The sequence below is a fragment of the Thermobia domestica genome, chromosome 7 (assembly GCF_964235325.1).
Source record: "Thermobia domestica chromosome 7, izTheDome1.hap1.1, whole genome shotgun sequence".
Lineage (NCBI taxonomy): Eukaryota > Metazoa > Arthropoda > Insecta > Zygentoma > Lepismatidae > Thermobia > Thermobia domestica.
In genome coordinates, this window is record NC_137460.1 from 210,330,220 (window position 1) to 210,355,973 (window position 25,754).

The 25,754-nt window shown below is 38.9% G+C and overlaps 1 protein-coding gene across 2 annotated transcripts in view; it reads left to right on the plus strand.

Annotated features, from left to right (window-relative positions):
* The window catches only part of LOC145690706 (uncharacterized), a 77,044-nt gene continuing 51,290 nt past the window's right edge, over window positions 1-25,754 (plus strand). The window contains exon 1 of one of the 2 annotated variants that reach the window (XM_081765868.1): window positions 1-518. In XM_081765868.1, the coding sequence (XP_081621994.1) occupies window positions 183-518 (336 nt within the window). In that variant the 5' untranslated portion in view covers window positions 1-182. Of the gene's footprint in view, window positions 519-16,807; window positions 17,220-25,754 lie in introns of those variants that run through there. The other variant, XM_081765870.1, reaches the window with a different exon arrangement.

Consider the following 25,754-nt stretch of genomic DNA (forward strand, 5'->3'; position numbering starts at 1 on the left):
TTAGACACACAAGAGAGCCAGCTTGCATCGAGGTCGTTGTTGTTGTCTCTCGCACCGAGCGAATCGGACAGGAAGCTTCTTAGCGGGAAGCCTTCGGGGGGTTCGAGGCTAGACGCGTGTTTCTTGCTTCGCTTGGTGCGGAGCAAGTTTTTAACTTGCATTGCGAGCGTGTTGTGAAAGCAATGTGGACGGAAGATAAAATATTTCAACTAATTGCACTGTACAAAGCAAGTCCAGTGTTGTGGGATCCAGATTATCCAAACTATAATGCGGTTGCTGCGAGAGAGGCAGCTTGGGATCGGATAGCCAAAGCATTGAACACAAGTACAAAAGAAGCAGCTAGAAAAATAAGAAATTTAAGAACTCAATTTTTAGCGGAATACAAGAGAATTGCAAAAGCAAAAGCCGCTGGCATAGAGGACGAGGAGACAAGGTGTAAATGGGCCTATTATCATGCTATGAAATTCTTCCTTCGCATACACAAGCCTCGAGGGCACCTTCGTGAACTCCATGAACAGGTAAGTTGTATTCTTGATTATAAGAGTCAAACAATTTCTGTTTCTTACTAAGTTTAAGAATTAAGGAATTTTTACAGTGACGACGCCAGCTTTTAATTTCTTGTGGAGGGGAGATGAGTAGAGAGTCAGAGAAATTTTTGCGGGAGCAGCTCAGGGACGTAGAATCTATTAAGGCCTATCCAAATATTCATACATTAGTTTTATATAATGTTTTTAGACATTGATACAATGAATTTTATTAAATTTGATTTTTTTATAGTGTGCAATAACTCATTTCATATGATTGCTATTTTTTTTTTTTTTGGTTATATACAGTATATATAAGGGGAAACCGTAGTGTAGTGGTTACAGCGTTGGACTCATGTCCGTGTGTGAGGGCCGCGGTGACTCAGTGGTAGAGCGTTCACTTCTGGTGCATGAGGTCTCTTTGCGATAGACAAACACCATGTGCGTGGAGTTTCTCGGGGTTCTCCCGTTTCATCCCACTTTCTTCATTCCACCATTTCATTCATTTCTCTTCATCACCGTCTTCTTTGGCCTAGCTGGTATAACGTGGTACGTAAAACTTAAATATTTTCATTTAATATCATATCCGCGTGCCCTGGTTCGATTCCCGAGCGGTTCTTCCCCAATTTTTGGCGTCTGCTCAGATTCGTGAGGCAAAAATGGGGTGTCATGTGAATAAAAGATCTGGCGGTCACTGGGTCTAGAAAGCTCCCGACACGCCGGTTAGCGATAGGGCGACACAAAGTGTTCGTCGCTAGGATAGACGTAGTTCCATCAGTCGCTAACAATTGGCGTGGAGCAGCTCAGGGCAATAAATCGGGCCGTTGCGCCAAGTGTATATATATATATATATATATATATATATATATATATATATATATATATATATATATATATATATACAGTGAAACCTCTACTAACGGACACCTCTATAAAGCGGACACCTCCCTTAACGGACATATTTTGTAATCCCCAAACACTGTAAAAGAAAAAAAAACATATTGGCAAACCTCTCTAAAGCGGACACTCTCTAGTACGGACACGGACAGTCTTTTGTGTCTTTTATAGATATTATTTACTTCCGTCTTACGGACACTTTCTCTAGAAACAAGTTGAAAAGTGTAGTAAAAATACATTTTTAGTAATTCATAGATGTGTCACCAAGGAAGCATTGTAACAACATTTTACCCCCTCAGCTGTCTGCTCAGCAACCCAGACGAAGCGTCTCTGTTTAACAACACTCACACCCAAGCTGTTTTAGACACAAAAGTGATGGACAGTTGCCCGCCGTTTGGAGAAGACAAGATTAGTATTTTTTGCCCTCGGGTATGCATATTGTCTCAAAAAAGACACTTCTGGACTGCAATTACCCCACAAATTAAACCGCCATACTGAAAACGTAGGAAGTACTGATAAGTGTAAAATGCAGAGAACTATAACATGTTATTTCCATGTTGTGCCTTGAACATAGAGTATTGGATGACAGGATAATGCAGGTAATATTCGTTAATAGTCTAAATATGTGATTCATGAAAAAAAATCTAATTGTTTATTACCTTGTTCACTAATTTACATAAGAAAATATTGAAACCTCTTTAAGGCGGGCCCCTCTCTATAGCAGACAATTTTTAGTTCCCCACGGCTGTCCGCTTTAGAGAGGTTTCACTGTAGTATAATTATTATCAAATATATATGGATAACCAGGGCAAGAGTGAACAATGGGGCAAGAGTGAAAATGCTATTGACGAAGAAGTGGCAACGTCGGTAAACAAACAACCAATGTTGAAAATTAGTTCGGCATGATACATGTAGGAACGGAAAAGGAGGGGAGCCTTGTGCGTGCATGTGAAGAGCAGCAGAGTAGAAAGTTCGTTGCAAAAGGAAAGAAATAAAAGATTCGTAGGTTAAGTGTCACAGTTTATAACGTAGTTTCAGCTGAAGCTGCAGGATTGGAAATTTTTCCTGGAAAAGCTGTATAAATTCGTATTTCTTATCAGTGGTACACACACACATACACACACACAAAAAAAAAAGTGTTCTGGCGGGAGATGGCAGGCAATTATTGGAAGATACCTGAAGCGGGGCAATGCCGCTTGTTTTAAAATTGGGTAAAGAAAATATAGGAGCCAACACATAACATTGAGTAAAAAACATTTGCAAAGGTAAGACAGAAGTTGGCGGCTATAGACTACTAACAAAACGTTTGCATTATCGTTTAGAATTTCGCAGCCCGAGTTGTTGAGCATATGTCATGTCGCACGGGAACACAAAAGAAGCTAGTAATTCGCATCAAAGTCATCCACACTCATGGGTATGCCCAGCCAATTCAGTGGGGAATTGTTTTCAGATACACCAAACGGTGAAATAAGGATTTCCTGTATCATAAGTGGTCTCACGAATAATGTTCCAATCTTAATCAAAGGAAGTCTGTCTACGTATGTGACCATTCTGTGCACCAGTGTTGGGCAAAATCAATTGAAATCAATTGCAATTGATCAATCAATTGAAAGTAATTGCTCTGAAAATCAATTGCAATTGATTTCAATTGCAATTGATTTCAATTTGTAATTGACAATTAATTTCAATTGCAATTGAATTCAATCATAAAATTTGCAATTAAATTTTCGTCAATTGTTAATTGTTAATTGGTCACCAGGCAATTGAAACTTTTAATTGTTAATTGTCAATTGCAAAGTGTGCAATTGAAACATTCAATTGTTAATTGCAATTGACAATTGAAACTTGTAGTTGTTAATTGTAATTGTTAATTGCAATTGAAATCAGCAATTAAAACTGAAGATAAGAAGATGTGTGTATATTGTATTGTCAACTTGTTACTGTTTTACATATTTCAAATAAGGTACTTATAAGAAATGCTGGATACCTACCATCCCTTTCCCCCTGGGAAGAAAGCCGTGAAACTAAGTATTTTTTAAATATATTATGTTTATGGTTCTATCCCCCTCGAAAGAACTCTATATGCCCGTCATGCATACAATAGGAATGAGCACGAGCGAGTTCGAGCGAGTTTTCTTTAAAACTCGACTCGACTCGAACCAGACATCTTTGAGTTCGACTCGACATCTCGGCTCGAAAAATTTCCCCCAACTCGACTCGAATTCGGATCGAGTTTCCAGTCGAGTCGAGCCAATTCGAGCTAAATCCTTTGTGTAGTTCCAAGTACTACTATCTTCAAGTATCCTACATAGACAATATAATTATCAATGATACTACTACTACTACTATAACTAATTATTATTATAACACTGTGTACCTGTATAAACATGGAATATAGGCGGTTTGTATCGGAATACTAAAAATTAGTTAACTGTCGATCACGGTAGTCAAGAAATCTTCAGGAGGCAAGGACATCGGTCACGAGGTTCTTGGCTTGAGTTCAGGAGGAGCAAGTATTCGGGCTCGAGCCAAAAATTGTTAGAAGTTATGGGACTCCAGCCAAACATGTTTAAAACTGCTCGACCCGAGTTTAGGGTTGTCAACGACTCAAGCGGCTCGCTCACAGCTCATTCACTTATCGAGCCGAACCGAGAAGTGAGCCGAGCCAACAGCTCATCCAACAGAGCCAGCTCGAGCCGAACCGAACCGAGCTGATTGCTTACCCCAACCGAGCCGGTTCGAGCCATTGGCTCAGTTAAGCTAACTCGAACCCAGCCTATGGACTCGTTTCAACGGAGCTGATTCGAGCCATTGGCTCCAGTCGAGCCGAGTCGATAACTCGCCTTTACCGAGCCGGTTCAAGCCATTGGCTCAATTGAGCCCAGTCGATGGGTAATCCCAACCAAGCCAGCTCAAGCTGTACGCTCAGTTGAACCGAGCCGGGTTGGTTGACATCACTATTCCGGTTGGGCTTCTACTTTGGCTAAAAAATTGGACCGTGCAGTTCTCAGCTTTGATGGTAAGAACTACAAAAAATTATATAAAATCTTGTTTTACGTCCCACGCCTATGCCGGTTAGGCTAAAGGAGACGGTGATGATGGGAAATGAATGAAATGAAGAAAGTGGGAGGAAACGGGAGAACCCCGAGAAAATCCACGAGCACGGTGTTTGTCCACCACAAAGTCCAAACTGCGCGAGCTGGGATCGAACCAGGGACCTCAAGCACCGGAGGTGAACGTTCTACCACTGACCCACCGCGCCCCCTGGTAAGAACCACACTATATACTTATATTGGTGCTCACGGCGTCATTAACTTGTTCCACCACCAACGAATTTCGAGATACTTTGTTTTGCATCTTTTGTGCGTGTTTTGTGTCGCTTTGTGCGCCTATTCCCACATTTTGTGCATCACCGGAAGTGGGTCAAAATGGGCCTACAAATATGACGGAACAAATTATTGGTCTTCCGCCACCAATGAATTTCGAGGTCGTTTCCTTCACATCGTTTTGTGCCGTTTTGTGCGTCTACTTCCGTTTTGTGCGTCACCAGAAGTGGGTCAAAATGGGCTTAGATGGGACGAAAATGACCAAGAGTTCCGCTACTATCGAATTTCAAGGTCGTTAATTTCACACCGCGTACCCTTTTGTTTTCCTATTTCGACGTTTTGTGCGTCACTGGAAGACGTTCAAAATGGGCCTCGAAGGTGGGACGAAAATGACCCACTTCTCCGCCACTACCGAATTTCGAGGTCCTTCCTTTTGCATCGACTACTGAATTTTCGTGCTGTTTCGTGCCCCCATTTCCACGTTTTGTGTGTCACCAGAAGTGGGTCAAAATGGGCTTCCAAGATGGGACGAAATTGACCCACTGTTCCGCCACTATCGAATTTCAAGGTCGTTAATTTCACACCGCGTACCCTTTTGTGCGCCTATTTCGACGTTTTGTGCGTCACTGGAAGACGGTCAAAATGGGCCTCGAAGGTGGGACGAAAATGACCCACTTCTCCGCCACTACCGAATTTCGAGGTCCTTCCTTTTGCATCGACTACTGAATTTTCGTGCTGTTTCGTACCCCCATTTCCACGTTTTGCGCGTTACCAGAAGTGTGTCTAAATGGGCCTCAAAAGTGTGACCAAAATGACCCATTGTTCCGACACTATCGAATTTCTAGATCGTTTCTTTTGCATCGTTTAGTGCCTATTTTTTAAAAAAAGTTTTCTGTATCTACTTCCCCGTCTTGTGCGTCACCGGAAGTGAGTTAAACAGGCCTTTAAAGTGGGAGTTAAATGGCTCACTGTTCCGCCACTATCGAATTTCGGGGTCGGTTCTTTCGCATCGTTTAGTGCCTGTTTTGTACGTTTTGTGCGTCACTAGAAGTGTGTCAAAATGGGCTTCCAAAGTGTGACGAAAATAACCCACTTCTCCGTCACTACCGAATTTCGTGGTCCTTCCTTTCGCATCGACTAGTGAATGTTTCGTGCCGTTTTGTGCCCTTATTTCCACGTTTTGCGCGTCACCAGAAGTGTGTCAAAATGGGTCTCCAAAGTGTGACGAAAATGACTCACTCCTCCGCCACTACCGAATTTCGAGGTCCTTCCTTTCGCATTGACTAGTGCCTGTTTTGTTACGTTTTGCCCCTATTTCCACGTTTTGTTCGTCACTAGAAGTGTGTCAAGATGAGCCTCCAAGGTGTGACGAAAATGACCCACTGTTCCGACACTATCGAATTTCCAGATCGTTACTTTCGCATCGTTTAGTGCCTTTTTTTTAAGTTTTCTGCGCCTCTTTCTCGTCTTGTGCATCACCCGAGGTGAGTTAAACGGGGCTTTAAAGTGGGAGTTAAATGGCTCACTGTTCCGCCACTATCGAATTTCAGGGTTGGTTCTTTCGCATCGTTTAGTGTGTATTTTGTACAGTTCTCTTCGCCTACTTCCACGTTTTGAGCATCATCAGAAATGCGTCAAAATGGTCGATCAATGTGTGAGGAAATAGAGCCATTGTTCCGCCACTATCGAATTTGGAGGTCGTTTCTTTCGCATCGTATAGTGCCTGCTTTGTACTGTTTTGTGCTCCTATTTCCACTTCAGTGCGACAACGAAAATGGGTCAAAATGGCCTACAAGTATAGCGGAATAACTTAATGCTGTTCCGTCACCATCGAATGTCGAGGTCGTTTTCTTCAATTTTTTTTGCATGATTTGTGTCGCTTTGTGCATCAGTTGTAGAGGGTCAAAATGGACCTTGAAAGTGGAATGGACATGTCTTTTTCTGCCATATTTGTAGGTCGTCTTTGACCCACTTTCGTTGGCCTACAAAACGTGAAAATATGCGCAGTAACGGTAAAAACATGCACTAAACAATGCGAAAAAGCGACCTTGAAATTCGATACTGGTGGGAGAGTGGATCATTTTTCTTCCCACACTGAATACCCATTTTGACCCACTACCATTGATTCGCAAAACGTGGAAATAGGTTTACAAAACGGTAGAAAACACGCACAAGATGATGTGAAGGAAACAACCTCGAAATCGTTCCTGACGGAACAGCATTAACTTGTTCCGCCATATTTGTAGGATAACATTGACCCATTTCCGGTGACGCAGAAAACGAGGAAATAGGCGCACAAAACGACACAAAAAATTTCCATGTAATTAAGCTAAATTTCCATTTAAGTTTGTAAACTTAATTATATGGAAAATTTTATACATTTTTCCTTTACGTTGGTCTACTTTACGTTGATTTTGGACTTTTAAATTTTATTCAGTTTTCCACTGAAAAGTATCTATAATTCAACAAGGAAATAATTATTAATTATAATTATTATCTATATAATTGAATTCATTGTAATTTGTTCCAATAACAAACACTTTACCATTTCGTACTAGCTGTTATGCCCGTTCTTCGCATGGATCAGATAAAATATCAATGTAAACGAACTGAACAACGGAAGAACAATTAAGAAACATTTCTAAAATTGGATATATTTTGTGTGAATATATATCCAACAACGTACATGTGTTTTCATTGGGAAGGCCGATGGGGGCTGAATTTGAACGTATACACTATCGGGGGTGTCACTATACGTCTGAGCAACCCCAATAAATATGGATTCGACACAAATTCTACTACTTTTACATGTCCCGGTGAACCACCCCTCAGACCCCCTTGGTTCGTATTGTGAAAAAATCTCCTCTGGCCCCCACCAACCCCCAACCAATACTGCGAAAACTATGAATGTGACACTAGCATCTGCCATTTTCTACTACTTTTTACATATGCCGGTAAAAGTCCCTATAATCCTCTGGTTCCAATTAAAAAAAAAACAATGCCTCTGGCCCACAGCCGATGGGGGCTGTATTTGGAAGTCAACGCCTGTGGAAGTATCACCATTCATCTCAGCGACAGCGAAAACTATGGATTTGACACTAATATCGGTCACTTTCCATTGTTTTTACATGTCTCGCAATTCCCCACCCCCGGTGACTCCCGGCCCGCATACAATGGTGGCTAAATTTGAAAATCATCGCTAATGAAAGTATCACCATTGATCTCAGCCACCGCCAAAACTACGGATTTGACATCGGTCATTGTGGATTATTTTTACATGTCTCGTGATCCCTTTTATAATGCCCCCCTTTCTTAGCTGATGGGGGCTAAATATGAAAGTAAACGTGGTCTTGAGTTTCACCATTGAGCTCAGCTATCCCGAAAACTATGGATTTGACATTAATATCGGTCATTTTCGATTATTTTTACATGTCTCGGAATTCCCCCCTCTGGTGACCCAAGGCCCGCTTACAACGGTGGATGAATTTGAAAGTCATCGCTAATGGTAGTGTCGTCATTGATATCAGCAACCGCGAAAACTATGGATTTGACACTAATATCGGTCATTTTGGATTACTTTTACGTTTCGGTATCCCCCCCGTTGACCCATGGCCCGCAGCCGAACATGGTGAATTTGGAAGTTAATGCGATCGGAGTTTCACCATTGATCTCAGCGACCGCGAAAACTATGAAATCGACACTGATATCGTTCTACTTTTACATGTCCCTGTAAACGCCCCCCTGAGACCCCCTGGTTCGAATTTTGTTGAAAACGCTTTGCCTTGGTGTGGGACCTGGACCAAGGTATCTTTGACCAAAATTTGGTAACTCTCGGTCGACTTTTCTGGTCCCCAGGCCGGTCCCGGTAAGCGTCCCCTGGAGACCCACTAGTAAGGAATTTAAAAAAAACTCTTCGTCTTGGTCTGGGGCCTAGATCAAGCTACCCGTGACCAAATTTTGAAAAGTTTCGGTCCACTCGTATCGTCCACAGGCCGCACATAGATAGACAGACAGACACACGAACAAACTCTATTTTATTTATATTAGAAAGGTCAGATCCGCCGTTATTGTATTAGTGCGGTGCTTGAACGATTGATCGTAGAAATTCAAACTCCGGTGAGTGATAATTTTATTAGAGATGCAAAAAAGCCGGCTTTTTTGAATCGATGGTTTTTTTCACATAAAAAGCCGGCTTTTTTGGGAAAAAAACGAGAATTTTGGAAATTTTGGCTTTTTTCAACTTCATGATTTTTCTATCTAAATAGCTTTCTTATAGTATATTCTATAGTTAGATAAGAATTCCATGACCTGAATGTGATATTTCGCTCTGAAATTCACCATCAAGATGGATGGACCACAAGTTTTACGAATTAAAGCTAACATGAAGAATGTAGTATTTGAGGGTAATTTTAGAGGCTATTTAACTTTATTTTAACTTTTGAGTTATCAACATCTTTTTTCTTCTCTAGTTTGTCATCCGTGTTTCATTTCTAAGAGCTTTTAGTACTCTAGCTTCTAGCGCAAAAGTTAAACTTGCCCGTTTTTCTATTTATCCGTCAAAGCGTACGTTTTTCAATATATCCGTCAAACCGTACTTCCACATTTCTGTTATACTGTAGCTGTGAAGTGATTTAGCAATAATTTTCCGGACACAGCCTTGAATACCAATTTATACAAATAATCAGTAGCGGATTTAGAAAAGTACTTTAGGAGGGTTTTTTTCTGATTGTTTCGTTTCCTAAAAAGTCCTAATTTTATTTGGGAAGTGCTTGAAGTTTATGTGTACAGGCATAACTAATATTTCGTTTCGTTTATATGTTTAGCAATAATCTTCCGGATACAACTTTAAAAATCATTTTATACTGAGAATCAGTGGCGGATTTAGAAAAGTATTTTGGGAAGGGTTTCTTACTAATGTTTAGTTTTTTAAAACATTCGTAATTTTTATTTGACGGGAGCTTAAAGTTTATGAGTAAAGGCATAAATAATAGATATTTCGTTTGTTGCAGACATTCCGTAACTTTGGGGAACGGGCTTCAGTCCGAAAGACCGCCCCCCTAACCTTCGCAGAACCGTCACTGCTGGTAATTAGTAATAATAACGATTTAAAAACAATAAAAAAGGAAGTCGCCCAACTCACAGTACACGCACTATTTCTACATTCACAGATGGAATGAAGAAAAGCTTTGTCAGAATGGTCGAATGCTGGTTGAATCCCGGACTTCCCGATAGAAGCGCAAAAGCTAATCACTCAGTCATGTTTGTTGTGCAGTTGTATTTAGCTTAACTTAAATATATTCCGTAGTCTTTTTTTTTTGGGGGGGGGGGGGAGTTCCGTAATGATATGTTGAATCCCTCTTGTTAAAAATTCAGAAAACTTGAGGTTTGGGTAAACTGTGATGGTGGTTCTATAAAACTTAACTGTAGAATTTCAAGAAAATACAGAACCAAAAGCTCTAGATGTGCAGCCTTTAAGTGTATCATATAAATCTAAGTATTTCTCTTATGTTTTATTTTAATTTTATTTTGTTTCAAAAAGAGGGTATGGAATATTTTGAAGTAAAAATACTACATACTATTTTGCTAGTTATTTGTGTATTCTTTAAAAAGAAGTGTTTACTTTTAGGGTTGGCTGATTTACACCAACTTTTTTTTTAATAACTGTTTTAAACCACAAAAATAAAAAGAATGAAAAATGCGAATCGTGTGAACTTCATGGTAACGTTTCCAGATATCAAACCACCTGCAATAGTTTTATTTCCCTTTCACCTTTTAATCAAGGTGTCCCATGTTCAATTCTCGGTCGAACCACAATCCTTCTTTCATGCGTAACCCAAGTAGCGGTTCGGATGTCAGTTTAAGCGAAAGTCTTCTCCTTGATAATCTCGGTATTTCGTAAGGATGTTAAGCCTAAATATACGAAACAAACCAAATTGTATATTTCTACATGCCTAAATGCGTGTTGTTTTATAAAGAAGCCAATATTGCTTAAATATATTGATAGAAATTGGCAAAATTTATCGATTGCCTACGTAGCTTCCAACATTAGCTTGGATTGGACTTTCAATGATATCTACGTACCGGTACTAAGTTTGTAATTTAATACCTCAGTTTTAGCGTACTGATTATGGTACGTTGACCTTTAAATTTTACATGCAAAGCAATAACAGGATTTTCCCGTTATTGTCTTACATTTCAAGTAATGACGGGATTTTCCCAATGGCTAGGGCGGGAGATTCTCAACTTAAGAAATTTACTGACCGCACTTCTTTAAGCTTATGGGAATTCTTCCGGCATAACCCCGCTGTTGCATAATAACATCAAGGCGAAACAAACTTAGGCTATTTCTGTGAATATGTAATATAAATTCATAAAGCAAAAAATCTAAGTTTAACATCCCCTAAAAAAACGGGTTTTTGGCATTTTCAAAAACAGCCACGGTTCTTGCCAACTCTGCTTACTTTTGTATATAGGAGGTTAAAAAATTCTTATTATCCTGTGGAATTCATAATGTAAATATGTTGAAGAAAAATTGTTTGAAATATTTTTTCGAAATTCATAGTTTATTTTCGATGTTTTATATTATTATCAGCATCAACCACTAATTAAATGATTTTTTGTGTTATAGAGAAGCGATACAGTCTGTTTTATCAATTTAAAGCAGTATTTTGAAAAAAGCCCAAAATTTCCGAAGCAAAAAAGCAAAGCAGAAAAAACCGAGTTTTTTTCCAAAAAAGCCGGTTTTTTTCCGAGCCCTTGCATCTCTAAATTTTATAGGCTTGTTTTATTACAAGTTTAAACTCTTTAGTCAGTAGAGAAGAGGTCGTGAATCATGGGTCAGAGTTGATGACAATGGGTTTTGGTGGGTCTGTGGGTCACAGTGGGTAAGAGTGGTTTATGGTGGGTGGTGGGTCAGAGTGGGTCACGACGGGTGGTGAGTCAATTGGTCGTGGCTAAAGTTTTCATTGCCCCACGCCCTCTCTGAACTACTATGTTGAAAATTAATCAGTGAAAATCAATTGCAATTGATCAATCAATTGAAAGTAATTGCTGTGGAAATCAATTGCAATTGAATCAATTGCCAATTAATTTCAATTGCAATTGAATTACAGAATTCAATTGCAATTACTTTCCCCTGCAATTACTTTCAATCAATTGATCAATTGCAATTGATTCTCCTTTTTCAATGGCCAACTGCAATTAACAATTAACCATTACTTATTTCAATTGTTAATTGCAATTAACAATTAAATTTACAGATTAATTGTTAATTGTTAATTCAATTGAAATTTGCCCAACACTGCTGTGCACCGCAAGTAACATACCACTACACCTTACTTCACGTTCGGACCTATAACATAAAAAGTGCAGAGTTTCGAGCTGTACATTACTACGTGATCTTCATAAATATGCAGGATTATACCTGTAAAATTTCATCTTTCTACAATGTGTGGAAGTGAGTTAGTGTAAACCTTTCTCGCGCACCTCTCGTTAGCCAGCAAATTTCAAAGAAATCACACATGTGCAAATTACTCAGAAAGTATTGATTTGCAACCCCCCGATTCATATAGGTGAAAATGTTCCGAAGTACTTGTAAAATATCCATTTGCAAGAAATGCATTACCAGTCATTCAATCCAAGGAAGCTTGACACTCAGGTGTACACTGGATAAAATGGGCTTCAATCCTGCTTTACATGGATAAAGCTGCAAACTATGGTTTAACCCCTCCCTTGATCATATGATCATATCATGGATCCGCCAGTTTATATATATATATATATATATATATATATATATATATATATATATATATATATATATATATATATATATATATATATATATATATATAGAGAGAGAGAGAGAGAGAGAGAGAGAGAGAGAGAGAGAGAGAGAGAGAGAGATCCCGGGTTCGAAACCCGGCCATCATCCTGATTGAGATTCTCCCAGGGTTTTCAGGTGTAGTAACGAAATTCCATTACAGTATATGCAACCCTCTTTTTTCTTCTTCTTCTTTCTTTGTTGACATCTAAAATCTTAAAGCATCATTGTCTTTACTTTATTTAAACAAAGTGAAAATATTTTTTGATAAAAAAAGAAAAAATACGTGCAAATAAATATGCATTTTTTAACTAATATTTCTCTCCAAACTTATTATAGTAAACAAATTTTTCTGGAAGTCAACGCAGAAATTGGTACTTTAGGGATCATTTATATAAAGGTAATCAAGAAAGTTCTGTCGCTTTTTCACCCACCACCTTCGAACATCGATATGTCACCTAAGGCATACCTATCGACGACCTTCTGGCAACTTTCTGGAAGGCCATGAATTCCATCGCGTTGGTGGGCCGTGAAGCGAAGATAGATATCAAAGTGCGTTTGCACCTCTACTAGGGATTTCAACTGGCGTCCTCTAAAGTGACTGTCCAAGGAGTGGAACAGGTGATAGTCGGACGGTGCAATGTCCGGGAAGTATGGCGGATGCAATAGCGTTCCCAATCCAAGGCGTAGAATTGCGTCCCAGGCCATCCTAGCCACGTTGGGCGTAGTGTTGTCCTGTAACAGGAGGACCCCTTTGCGATTCAGAAAGGCTGGTTCCAGAGTTTTGAGTTTTTCTTGAACACGGCTCACCTGATGACAGTACACAGTTGCTTTCATGCTCTGACCATCTGGTAGCAGTTCCCGATGCATGATGCCGCGAGCAGTCCACCAAACACACAGGAGAACCTTTTTCTGGTGCAGTGCTGGTTTCGGCTGTTTTAGAACCGGTTCATGGGATGCTAACCAATGATGACGGCGCCGTGGAGTTTCATACAGGATCCACTTCTCATCACATTTCAACACCCTGTCCAGAAATGGCTCCCTCAGACGAGACATTAAAAAACTCAGATGTATGCTCGTGTTGCCTTCTGGCCCGGAGTCAAGTCATATGAGCCCCATCGACCCAACTTGAAGTGCTTCCCAAGTTGATGGAGGTGCAGCCGAATGGTTTCTTCACTCATTGAATTGTAGTCACAGTTCCTTACATGTCTAGCCACTGTTCGCCTCACTTCCTGCCTGAAGTTGTCCATTTTGTACGTGTGTTAGACTTTCGGCATGTAGTACGCCTTCAAGTGTTTCGTCACCGTCCTTAACCTTGTTAAACCACCGCTGCACTGTCCGCGTAGTCACGACACCCTCCCAAAGGTCTGGCAGATCTTCCGCTTCCCTGCGTTGGCGTTTGACCCGTTTGAACTCGTAGAGTATATACACCCTTATGACGCTCTGTGGAGGTCCCAAGTCACTTTGTCCTTACGCAAGTTCACGGTGTAACTGAACTGCCACAACCAGGTAGTTTGTTGGATATACCCACACCAACAACTGACTTTCGCCTTATCTCCATTCGCATTCAACGCACGTTGTGAGCTCCAATTGAACACAGATCTCCACAAAAGCGACAGAACTTTCTTGGTTACCTTTATACTTGTGATTCATAGTTCTGTTTAAAAATAATTAGTCTGTAAAAACACAAAGTATTTATCGACCAGCAAGTACTATGCTCTTCAATACTTTAGTTAGTAGCAACATGCTCACTATTGAGAAAAGGAGGGGGGATAGTTTTCATGTAAAGGAGCTTGCCTCCTTATACCTCCGCCATCGGAGTGACTGAGAGGAGTATAACAGAAATTTAAAGAAAACAACGCACTAGAAAAGCTGAGAATGTCAAAATTTCCCGCATTCAGCCTATTTTAAAGAGAAGTCCTCACATTCCGTCCAATGTTCTATATTTTCCATTTTACGAGAACTTTCCCGCCAAGGTGAAGAATGAAAAACAAGTGTTTGTTGCATAATAAAATACTCTTTGTCAGGAGAAATCAATTAATACAATAATATATAAAGACAATGGCCTAATTTTAAAAAATACACTTTATTTTCAAAGAAAAAGTATTTTTAGAATTAATTTAACGGCTAGTAAAAGGTCAAAAAATGGCAAAAGAGTGTCCAGGCTATAAGCATTTCATACATTTGTATGGGTAAATGCCTCTCCAAATAAGCTAAATTTCGCCAAAAATAGACTAAAGGGGAGAGCCCCGAGACAAACTTACATGCGCTGGGATTGAACAAAGGAACACTCGCATTAGAGGTGAGCACTCTAATACTTATGTTGTGTTTAACCATACTGTACACCACTGAGCTACTGTGACCCTCGTCAGGAAAATATTAAACCCTTTCACAGAGGAAGTCGACTTTTGTCGACAGAACCAAATTTCCTTAACATGCGAATGTCGACTATAGTCGACGTGTTAAAATTTGTTTGTCCGTATCTTGGCTTTGTCGAGTGTAGTCGCCAAAGTTGTACCGTTCATTTTTGTTTGTGTTCTATTGTTTTCGATAAACAATAGAAATCACACAGAAAACCTTTGGCGACTACAATCGACAAACCCAAGATACAGACAAATTTTAACACGTCGACTATAATCGACATTCGCAGGTTAGGGAAATTTTTTTCCGTCGCCTTCCACAGTGAAAGGGTTAAAGAAAATATAGCACACAAACCATGATAAACTTCTTCAGCCTACATTTGGTATTACTGAAACATGTAATTATTATTATTTTAGAACTCAACAGTACTTTTTTGAATGTAACAATTACATGCTATTTTAGTGGTCCCCTCATTAACTGGTACAATCGGTAAGTCATCTTGCATTTAAAAAGAGCTGGCATAGCAAGCAATGAAACATGAAAGGACTAACCATCTTTAGAGAAAACCACCGCCCCAGGCCCGCTCGTCCGTCTGTCTAGAGATAACGAATGACTCCAGCAGGAGGTGAAGAAAACACTCAAACCCAAAATTCTTTCTGCTCTTCCTTTTTGCCCTTTCTGAACAAATCTCCAGTTGTTTGCTGTGAATGTTCCCCACCTACTGTGTAGTAACAGCATTGCCAAATCTAAGCATTGCATCTTGTTGGACACTTTGTCTGCCAGGATTCACAGACGTACGAACCTTGGTTCAGCATTCGTGTGAAGGATGACAAATTTGTTTATGACTATAGTCCAGAATATTATTTCAGGGAAATATTTTCAATAATTGGTAATTATACGACGAAGGTATTAGTTTCATGTCTTAGAAGCAACGAAAGAAACGTTTTGTGAATTTTAAATTATCAACAATTTGTCAGATCAGAGTAACGCTGTAACGAAATTTATTCGAATTACAAAAAGGAAGTCAATTCCGTTTTATAATGAAACGAGGGCCCTCTCACCAGAGGTGAGTGCACTATTATGAGCCAAAGTATGTCCGCAACTTCGGTCGAACAGTTTTTTCAGGTTTGCCTCTTGAGTGAGGCTTTTCCTGGGTGTTCCTCATTCACACCAGACAAATACTGGGATGGTTCCTAATATGCAGATCTCAGGTCCTCCCTTCCCCGGATAATATGCTCTCCGAGGGACTTCAGCATTCATACGTAATGGGCTTAAGGCCATAGATACCTGCCGTAATGTCCAGAACTATGTATAAATAAATAAATAAATAAACAAGTACCTCCGCAAGAGAGAACTGCTATAATGTGCACTTTAGCAGGAGCTCACGAGAACATGAGTCGCACGTCGGACCCCACCGCAGAAGGGAGCGCTCTATCACTATGCCACCGTAACCCAGGCCCGTAGCCAGCCCCAAAATGTAGGGGGACCGGTCCAACCATATTATAGTCCATTTGCAACCTTACCGTAAATATTTTAGGAGGAGGCCAGTAGAAATTTAGGGGAAGGCGTCCTCCTACCCCCCCGTAGATACGCCACATAAGAAATGTAGGAAAATGGACAATTACATTGGCGTTCAACAGACACTCATGATCAGGAATCGAACTAGAAATCCTTGGGAAGGAGATGAATGCTTTACCTGTTTTTAAACGTGTATTTCAACTTTTCGGTTCTTTGCTCACTGAAATTCCAGAGCCCTTCTTATCACACAAATAGCTGAAGCAATATAACTAGTACAAAAATGTTATCGCTCTCGCGATCGAAGGAGACAAGGCAAGCCGCAAGCGTTGGGGGTCGAGATTACACGATGCAAGTTGCTCGCGTTACCCTGATTTTAAATCCAGCAAGTGTGGAACTTTTCGTGTGAGAGCAAAAACATTTGACGAATCTTAGTGTATATACATGATGTGGACAAGAGACGAGATATTTCAGCTAATTGCTTTGTATAAAGCAAGTCCAGAGTTATGGAATAAATCTGGCGAGGAATATAACATGAAAGAGAAAAGGGAATTAGCTTGGAATCGAATTGCCAGAGCACTGAATACTAGTGAAGTGGAAATAAATAGAAAAATAAGAAACTTGCGCAGTCAATTTTCTGCAGAGTATAGAAGAATTGCTGTAGCGAAGGCGAACGGTCTTCCGGGAAAAACCCAGTGGGTGTATTTTCAGGCTATGAAGTTTCTTGACGGTACCATGGACTTCAATATAACTCTTCCTCAATGCAGTGAAGAGGTAAGCTCTAACAGTTTTCTAATGTTATTTATAAACGGTAGACTTCTCAGTGCGTCAAGCTAATTCATAGTCAAGTTAATAGTTGTCGTTACCCAGGCCCGTATCCAAGGGGGGCCTAGTGGGGCCGGTCCCCCTAAAATGTTCATGGTAAGCTTGCAAATGAAATATAGTTGGTGGGGCCCCCTTAACTTCTGCCCCCCCCATACATTTTCGGTTGGGTATCTGCCTGTCGCCACCTGCTTTATTGCTTGCTTGCCTGTCTGACATCAGTAGATGTCGCTAGCGTACAGGCAATATGTCAATTTAAAACTATTGTGACGATTTAATTCCAATTTAAACTATCTTGTTTCAGTTTAATTATTTTGCGACGATTTAATTGCAATTTAAACTGTATTGTCTTAATTTAATTATTTTAAAATAGAACAACCATACATTTAACATTGAGCATTAATGTTTGTGTATCTCTAAAGTAATATATTGCGACAATTTAATTGCAGTATAAACTATATATTCTCAATCTAATATTTCATAATGGATAGTGAGTGATTATACTGAACATAGACTTGCTTTCCTGTTTATTGTTAGGACAAGGTCCGTAACCATATTTTAGACTGGAATATATATATATATATATATATATATATATATATATATATATATATATATATATATATATATATATATATATATATATATATATATATACAGGGTATTCATTTATAATGTAGCCACAATCCATTGGTGAAATCCTCACACAAACAATAAAAAGAATTCCATGTGAACAGGGCGAAAAACGTGTTGTTTCAAACTTACGGGATGCCAAAATCAAGAAAATTTTAACTTTGAGGCTGTCTAGCCCGAAAACTATGAGTGATATCAAAGGCGGTTAAAGACACATTAGAGGAACTAGAACCGAACGCTGTCTATCTAAATAACCATGTTTCAGAGTTGAGACGTATCGGCGCAATGGGTTTTATAGTGGGAGCGGCGGTATAGGTTCCGCTCTTCCTCCCCTCTCTTTAACCCGGCACAGGGCGCGTGGTGAGGCAATCCCTCACTCCTTGCTTTCCCCATGTACTACTGCGAAATGGTTATGCGCACGTGTATATCCTTCTATGTATTCGAAGTTCACTATTTTTAGCTTCAATCTGCAACTACAGCTTGTTAATGAAGAATCGTTGTTTTTGTTAGCAGAGCATTGTTAGAAGCTTTGCAATTCAGTGAGATTTTATCTCACCTTGCGTCCTGTTACGTTACTATTTCTGGCAGTGTTGAATACTACAAATACATTGACTGTAGGTAAATATATTAAACTATGGACGACAAAACTGCACAAAAGTGTTACAATGGATGGATGAGGTGGAAAGGGAGATGAACATAAGGGAAGATGCAGCTGAAAGTGCAAGTGAAATAATGGACAGTTGCAGTGACGATGAAGGGGATAACGTTGAGCAAGTTGTACAAAGTAGTGAAAGTGAGTTTTCGGGAATAGAAACAGAACCCGATGTTGTAAATTCTGACCAAGTTGTGAGAGATAGACCTATATATACAGCGAAAGATGGAGTTACAACGTGGAATGCTCACTCCAGAAACACGACACATAAAACTAGGCATAGAAATCTCGTGAGACATTTACCAGGTGCCAGAGGACAAGCACGAAATGTAAAATCGCCAATGCAAGCATGGCATTTATTTTTCCTTGAAGACACTATAAAACAAATTGTGGAATATACGAATCTAAAATTAGCAGAAATTCGTATAGGAATAACACGTGAAAGAGATATTCGTAACACTGATTATGAAGAAATGTTAGCTCTATTAGGTTTGCTGTACTTATCGGGTATGATGAAGAGTTCTCGTTTAAATCTGGAGGACTTATGGGCAGCTGACGGAACAGCTCCAGAATTGTTTCGTTTGGTCATGTCTCAGAAACGGTTTCGTATGCTTCTACGCGCCCTGCGTTTTGATGACATCAACACCAGACAGCAGAGAAAAGAAGACAATTTAGCTCCAATACGGACATTATTTGAAGAATTCGTATAGAAATGCGCGGCCTACTGGACACCAAATGAACATGTAACTATTGATGAAATGCTTGAATCTTTCAGGGGAAGGTGCTCTTTTCGATGTTACATGCCAAATAAACCCGCAAAATATGGCATTAAAATATATTCCTTAGTGGACGCACATGTCTACTACACAATGAAAATGGAGATTTATCCGGGAACACAACAGCCGCGAGGATCATATGTTCAGGACAACAGTGCGCACGCAGTTGTCAAACGTCTCATCGAACCCATTACTAAATCTGGCAGAAATGTGGCAACAGACAATTTCTTCACATCAGTTCCTTTAGCGCTAGATCTTCTAAAGAATCACGGTTTAACACTGGTTACCTCAGATTCTGGTTGAGTTCCTGAGTATAAAGGGAAGACCGCCATTTTTAAGCATGTTCGCTCATGGAGAAGATATGTTACTTTGTTCATATGTGTCAAACAGGAGAAAAAATGTGCTATTACTCTCCACAATACATGAAGGAGAACACATTGATGAAGCAACAAAGGAGCAGGCTAAACCGGAAATCATTACATTTTATAATATGACGAAGAGTGGTGTAGACTGTGTGGATGGGCTGAAGAGTCTCTACACAGTTGCAAGGAAAACCAACAGGTGGCCGTTACGTATCTTCTACACACTCCGTGATATTGGTGCTCTAAACAGCTACATCATATATAGATTTAACTGTGAAAATGCTGACGCAAGGAGACTCTATCAGAAAAAAGTTAGCAATGGATCTCTGCAAGCCATACCTCACTAGAAGAGCAACAATACCATGCTTGCCTACACTTTTGCGATCACAGATAAGAAGGATCCTGGGTGACTCTCCAGCACCTGTGCACTCCGAGGCACCAGCAGGGAATAGTGATAAAAGGAAATGTGGCTTCTGTCCCAGGAAGAAAAATCGATACACCAAAACATGTTGTGCAGACTGTGTTGTCCCAGTGTGCACGGAGCACGCACCAGCTGTTCTCTGTAGCAGGTGCCGAGGGCGTGAACAACATGAAGACAGTGAGTGATAACTGCCACATTCCGAAAGGATTTTGCTCGGTTTGAATAAACTGTTTACCATTTTGTTCATTTGTTTGTTTCTTGTGATTCTGTAGCTTTACTGTATTATTCAGTGTTGGAAAATTATTGATTTTTTTATTGTGTAGTGATATCAATAACCAATGTAAAATACCCTGTATATATGACTAAAATATTCTAAAGTTGTAAATTTACAATAAAATTCACAATTAAATCTTAAACTGTGTTAATAAAAGGGATTTTTCCACTACTTTCAGAGGTGAGAGAAAATCTCACCACGCGCCCACTTGCGTTCCTAGTAACCACGCGCCCGGTGCCGGGTTAAAATCATATGCACCGGTACAACCCAACTCTGAAACATGGTTATTTAGATAGACAGTACTAGTTCTTCTGATATTTGTTTAACCGCATTTGATATCACTCATAGTTTTCGAGCTAGGCAGCCTCAAAATTAGAATTTTCTCGAACAACGAGTTTTTCGCCTTATGTTCATATGGACTTTTTTATTGTTTAGGTCTGAGGATTTCACCAGTGAATTTTGGCTACATTATAAATGAACACCCTGTATATGTAACCGTCATGAACACCCTGTATGTTGGTTGGTGAGCAAATTTAAAACAAAAATGTTAAATGTAAGCAGTTTGAATACAGCAGGCACAACAACCAGTAGATAGCAATTTAAGGAATCTGGGAAGTCTCGAAGGGGAAAAAAAATCGCTCGCTCTAAGACTGAGAAAAGCTCGCGCCGAGTCCTGAAACTTGACCTAAATCTACCAATTTCACCACCCAATAGAACGCGACGGTGTGTTTCGGTCGTAAACCCCCGTCCAACAAAGAACAAATTTTGCCACTGTCGTCTCGCACTACACGGAAGAGATCTCCCGAGAGTACAGTGTTGTCGGATTGGCGCCAAGTTCCGTTTTGTTCAGTGTTGCCACACTTGGTACAATTGTACCAAATTCAGCCCTTTTTTGTCAGTCATCGACCCGTTGGTACCACGCTGGCATTTTCAGCCCCTTTTGTGAAAAAGTTGGTACAATTCTACCCAATTCAGCCCCATTTTATAAATACTTTTAAAAATGTCACTAAGACTTTTCTTACATCTCACGTTACTCATCCTGTGTGTTGGACTCTTAAAAAACCCTGTTGAATATTCATTCTGCAGCATTACACTGCATAACGCTACGAACTTTCTGTGGATAATTCGTAATTCGAACTATGTCAAGAAACAAATTACGCTACATGGGCGTATCCGCGCCGCACATGAAGGAGACTAGGAAGAAGCAGTGTGGTGGAAATTTTAGCTTGAAATCTTGAAAACAAAAAGTAGCACAATATTCTTCTTAGTTATTAGATATCTTCCTTCGGTCGTGAAATAAGCGATAATAAAATGCAATAATTTATATTTTACGTACTGTTTACACACGAACTCCGAGATGATTGTTTTGCTCCTCGTTTTATATATTTTTTCATATATGGCCATAATATCATTTTGATTTATTGGTCACTTTGAAATAGAGGAGTGTTTGATTTCCTTACAATACATACCGAAGATAGCTGTTTTCCCCTTTAATTTGCGCCTCTGTTATACTTCCTACGTACGAGAGAAGTTTCATCTACTTCCACGGTTGTTTGGGGTCCTCCTATTTGGATGTTTTTAAAAAGTAATTTTTAAAAGAACACTTTCTTGATTTGGTCTCAGGAGACGAAGGGGGGGGGGAGGGATGTTATAGAACTTACCCTCTTTTAGTTTCATGTTATAGGGCCATGTATTACACTGGTATACAGTGGCGTATTTAGGGGGCTTCCGGGCTTAAGCCCCTCCCGAAATCTTACTTACTATAGTAAAGTATATGAAATATCTTGCAGAATTTTCACATTTTCAGGCAAAGCCTCCCCCCCGAAAGTTAGCAAAGCCCCTCCCGAAACAAAATCGTAAATACGCCACTGCTGGTATAAAATAATGAATTCAGCCCTTTTTGTTTCAATTTGGTACTATTTTTCAGCCCACTCCAGAGCCAGGACTGTGGCAACACTGGTTTTGTTATTTTTTTTTTTTTTTTTTTTGTATTTTAGTTATTACTATTCGTGTTACTGTTGCCGTTTTAGGATAATTGTTACAGTGTTTATTGTTGTTCAGTGTCATTATTGGTAATTTTTAAATACTCATTTACTGTCTTCAAAGTTCGGCAACATTGTTGGTGAATTTCAGCTGTTTCACGTTTCCCCAAATGTGCGCAAATCTTACGTGTTTTTATTTCTGTGATAATTCAGGTTTGAACTTCCTATAAAGTACAGTATTTCTACTTATAATATTTATTCAACAATATCAGACTAGTGGCGTATTTAGAATCTTGTTTCGGAGGGAGAGGCTTGAGAACCAGTAAGAAGCATTTGTGTTATACGTATAATGCGAAAAAAAAAAAAAATAATAATGAAATTATTTCGGGGTGGCTTGAGCCCGATAGCCTCCTAAATGCGCCATTAATCAATACATATTTGTTATAATTATTACTGCATAACTGTAAATTACCCTTCATAATATTACTAAGTACTTAGGTTCATTGCATTGTTACATAGAACAATATCATAGTGATGGAGCAAACTTTTCAGTGCTGTACCTCAGTTACATGAGTTACACGTTATCCAGGTTTTCGCTAGGCGAGATTTAGGCCGAAATTGTTTCATCAGCAAATCATCAACAGATCAAGTATTAACTCTGTTGTGATGGATGATCAACTACAAAATAGGACTATGCACGAATGTGGATATATGGACTAATATCGCTTTCTGTGGATATATTTTTATTGATTCCGTGCGATTTGTGATCATTCCAATTTGCGACAAGGTTCATGTATCGACCAAATTTGATTGAGAGTTTGATAAGATACCTCAGTCGAAAATAATAATTCTAGTTTGCGACCAACCAATAATTGGTTCTTGAAATGAAGCAGTGAATCAGGAGAGTAGAAGTAATACACGTTGCCAGATATTTTCCCTAAAATTATGAAGTATTATGAACTACGTAGGGGAAATAAGGATAAACGTCTCTTTGTTAAAAAGTGACGCATTCTAGATTCCTAAGATATGACGTAACTGAGTCAAAATACTATATAACACACAAACACACCTCTCTCTCTCTCTCTCTCTCTCTCTCTATCTATCTATCTATATATATATATATATATATATATATATATATATATATATATATATATATATATATATATATATATATATATATATATATATAGATAGATAGATAGATAGATAGATAGATAGATAAAATTCTGTAAATCAGGATTTCAATCAAAATCGAGTGAAAAATATTTCACTTGTTTACTTGGAATACCAATATCGGATCCAAATGATGTAGACGCTCAGAAATATTGTAATATTTATTTATTTACTTTGTATATTGCTGTTACGCACACACATAAAATGCAATGATTTGTTCTTTCATCTTCCCAGATATTTCTTTTAAAGTTTTATTTTTGAAAGTTACATTCCTTATTTTGGAAAGCAAAATATTGATGATAATGCTTTTAGTTTTGCGTTTTTCCTCTGACGTGTCTCCTTTTTTCATCGCGCAAGAAAAAAGATTTAGGATTTTAAAAAATGGTTGAAATAGGAAAATAGGGAAAGTGCACCCTGTTTTTAAAAGAAGGCTTGTTATAAAGTACAAGTAAAAAGATGTCTAAATAGATAAGGTTGTCTCATTTCTGACAGCAGCCAGTCTTGCCTCCCGCAACCCTTTCTTCTTCTTCCGAACTATATGATCAGGTTGTCAACTAACAGAACTTCGAAGATATGCATTCTCCGCAGTTTTAGATGAATAATCGTATCTCATTTGTTTCCCTCGCCGAACAACTTTATGAAGATCAGTGAGGAACAATAGTGAGAATGGATCAGGTATCTGCACCTCCACGAACAGGAAAAGAAACCCTGCTTATGTGCTTTCCAGCGCTGTCATATTTCCTTGTAAAACGTAATAACTAAAAGAGCTAGATTAAAAAAAAAAAAAAAAAATGTAGTATTGGGGTAGGTTAACATGGATAATTGGGGTAGGATAATTTTGAACTGCATAAGACAATACTTTGGGAAGAAGTCCACTATGTTATTAATATTATATAGGGATTGATGATCTCCGCTCAAAACGTTAGACAAGGCCTTAAGTATACCCAACAAACTTAAAATTTCCATGTAATTAAAGCTTAGAGTACAAATTTCATGTCTATTCTCCTCGCAATTTTATGGCTTGTTTGCCTTGTGTTTTGAGCGCTCCATACAATAAACACAAGCTTCAGCAATTATAATACTGTATAATAGAAAGCAATGGATATAAAATGCGAGGTACTGTAGTTTTTGTTTCTAAATTTATTTCTCAAATAATACCGATCGTTTTTGATTATTTTGATATCAACCTACTACCAATTTTCCATATACAGAAAGTGCGCCCTCCAACTCGCATTAAAAGCAAATTTTAAAAAAATGCCAGGATACACTGAGAAAAAAAAATGTAGGTGGCATACTTAAAAACGTAGGTTACATTCGTAATTCCTGTAGTTTCCGGACTTAACGTACAACCGTATATAACATCCTGCAGCAAACGTATAGCTGAAAAAGTATGTATTATACGTACTGTCTGCACAAGTGCAATGACGTCATTCGTGTGACGTTATCTGCAGTAACAAGTATATACGGAGGTAATATCTAGCTTTGTGACGTCAGGGTCGTATGTAGCATGTGGGTTAATAATGACGACATACACTGACTATCAGGACGGAGCATGATTTCAAGAAGTATGCAATATACGTTCTGTACGTATGTTTCTTGCGTTCAACCCCGAGACAGCATCTATATTGTACTTGTGCCCCATACGTACGACTAGATACAGTATACGTATTGTACGTATGTATTATACAGATTTTCCTTATGTCGCACACAGCTTGTCCAGATACAGCATACAGAATATCCGTATGCACCATACAGAGTGCATATATGTAGCTTACAGACTGTCTGCATGCAGCATATAGATTATACGTATGTCGCGTACAGGTTGGCCATATGTAATGTATAGATTGGATGTATATAGCTAATAGGTTGTCCATATGAAATATACAGATTTTACCTGTATCGAATACGTATTGCCTTCTTGTAATGTATGGATCGGACATATGCAGGATCTAGAGTGTACGTATAGTGCACCATTATTAAAGTGCTGCAACATACTGCAAAGTGCATGATACATTCTTACTGTAATGTTGTCAAATATTGTTTTACTCTGTATGAAAACAAAAATAGCTTAAAATATGGTTGATCTCCTTTGTGCCAATAATAATAAAATTAACAATACTACACTTTTCAAATCTTAGTTTGGAGCAGTGAAACTGTCCAAAGAAATGTATTTACCTGCAGGGTGTCCTATAAGTTTGGGCTTCCTGCTAA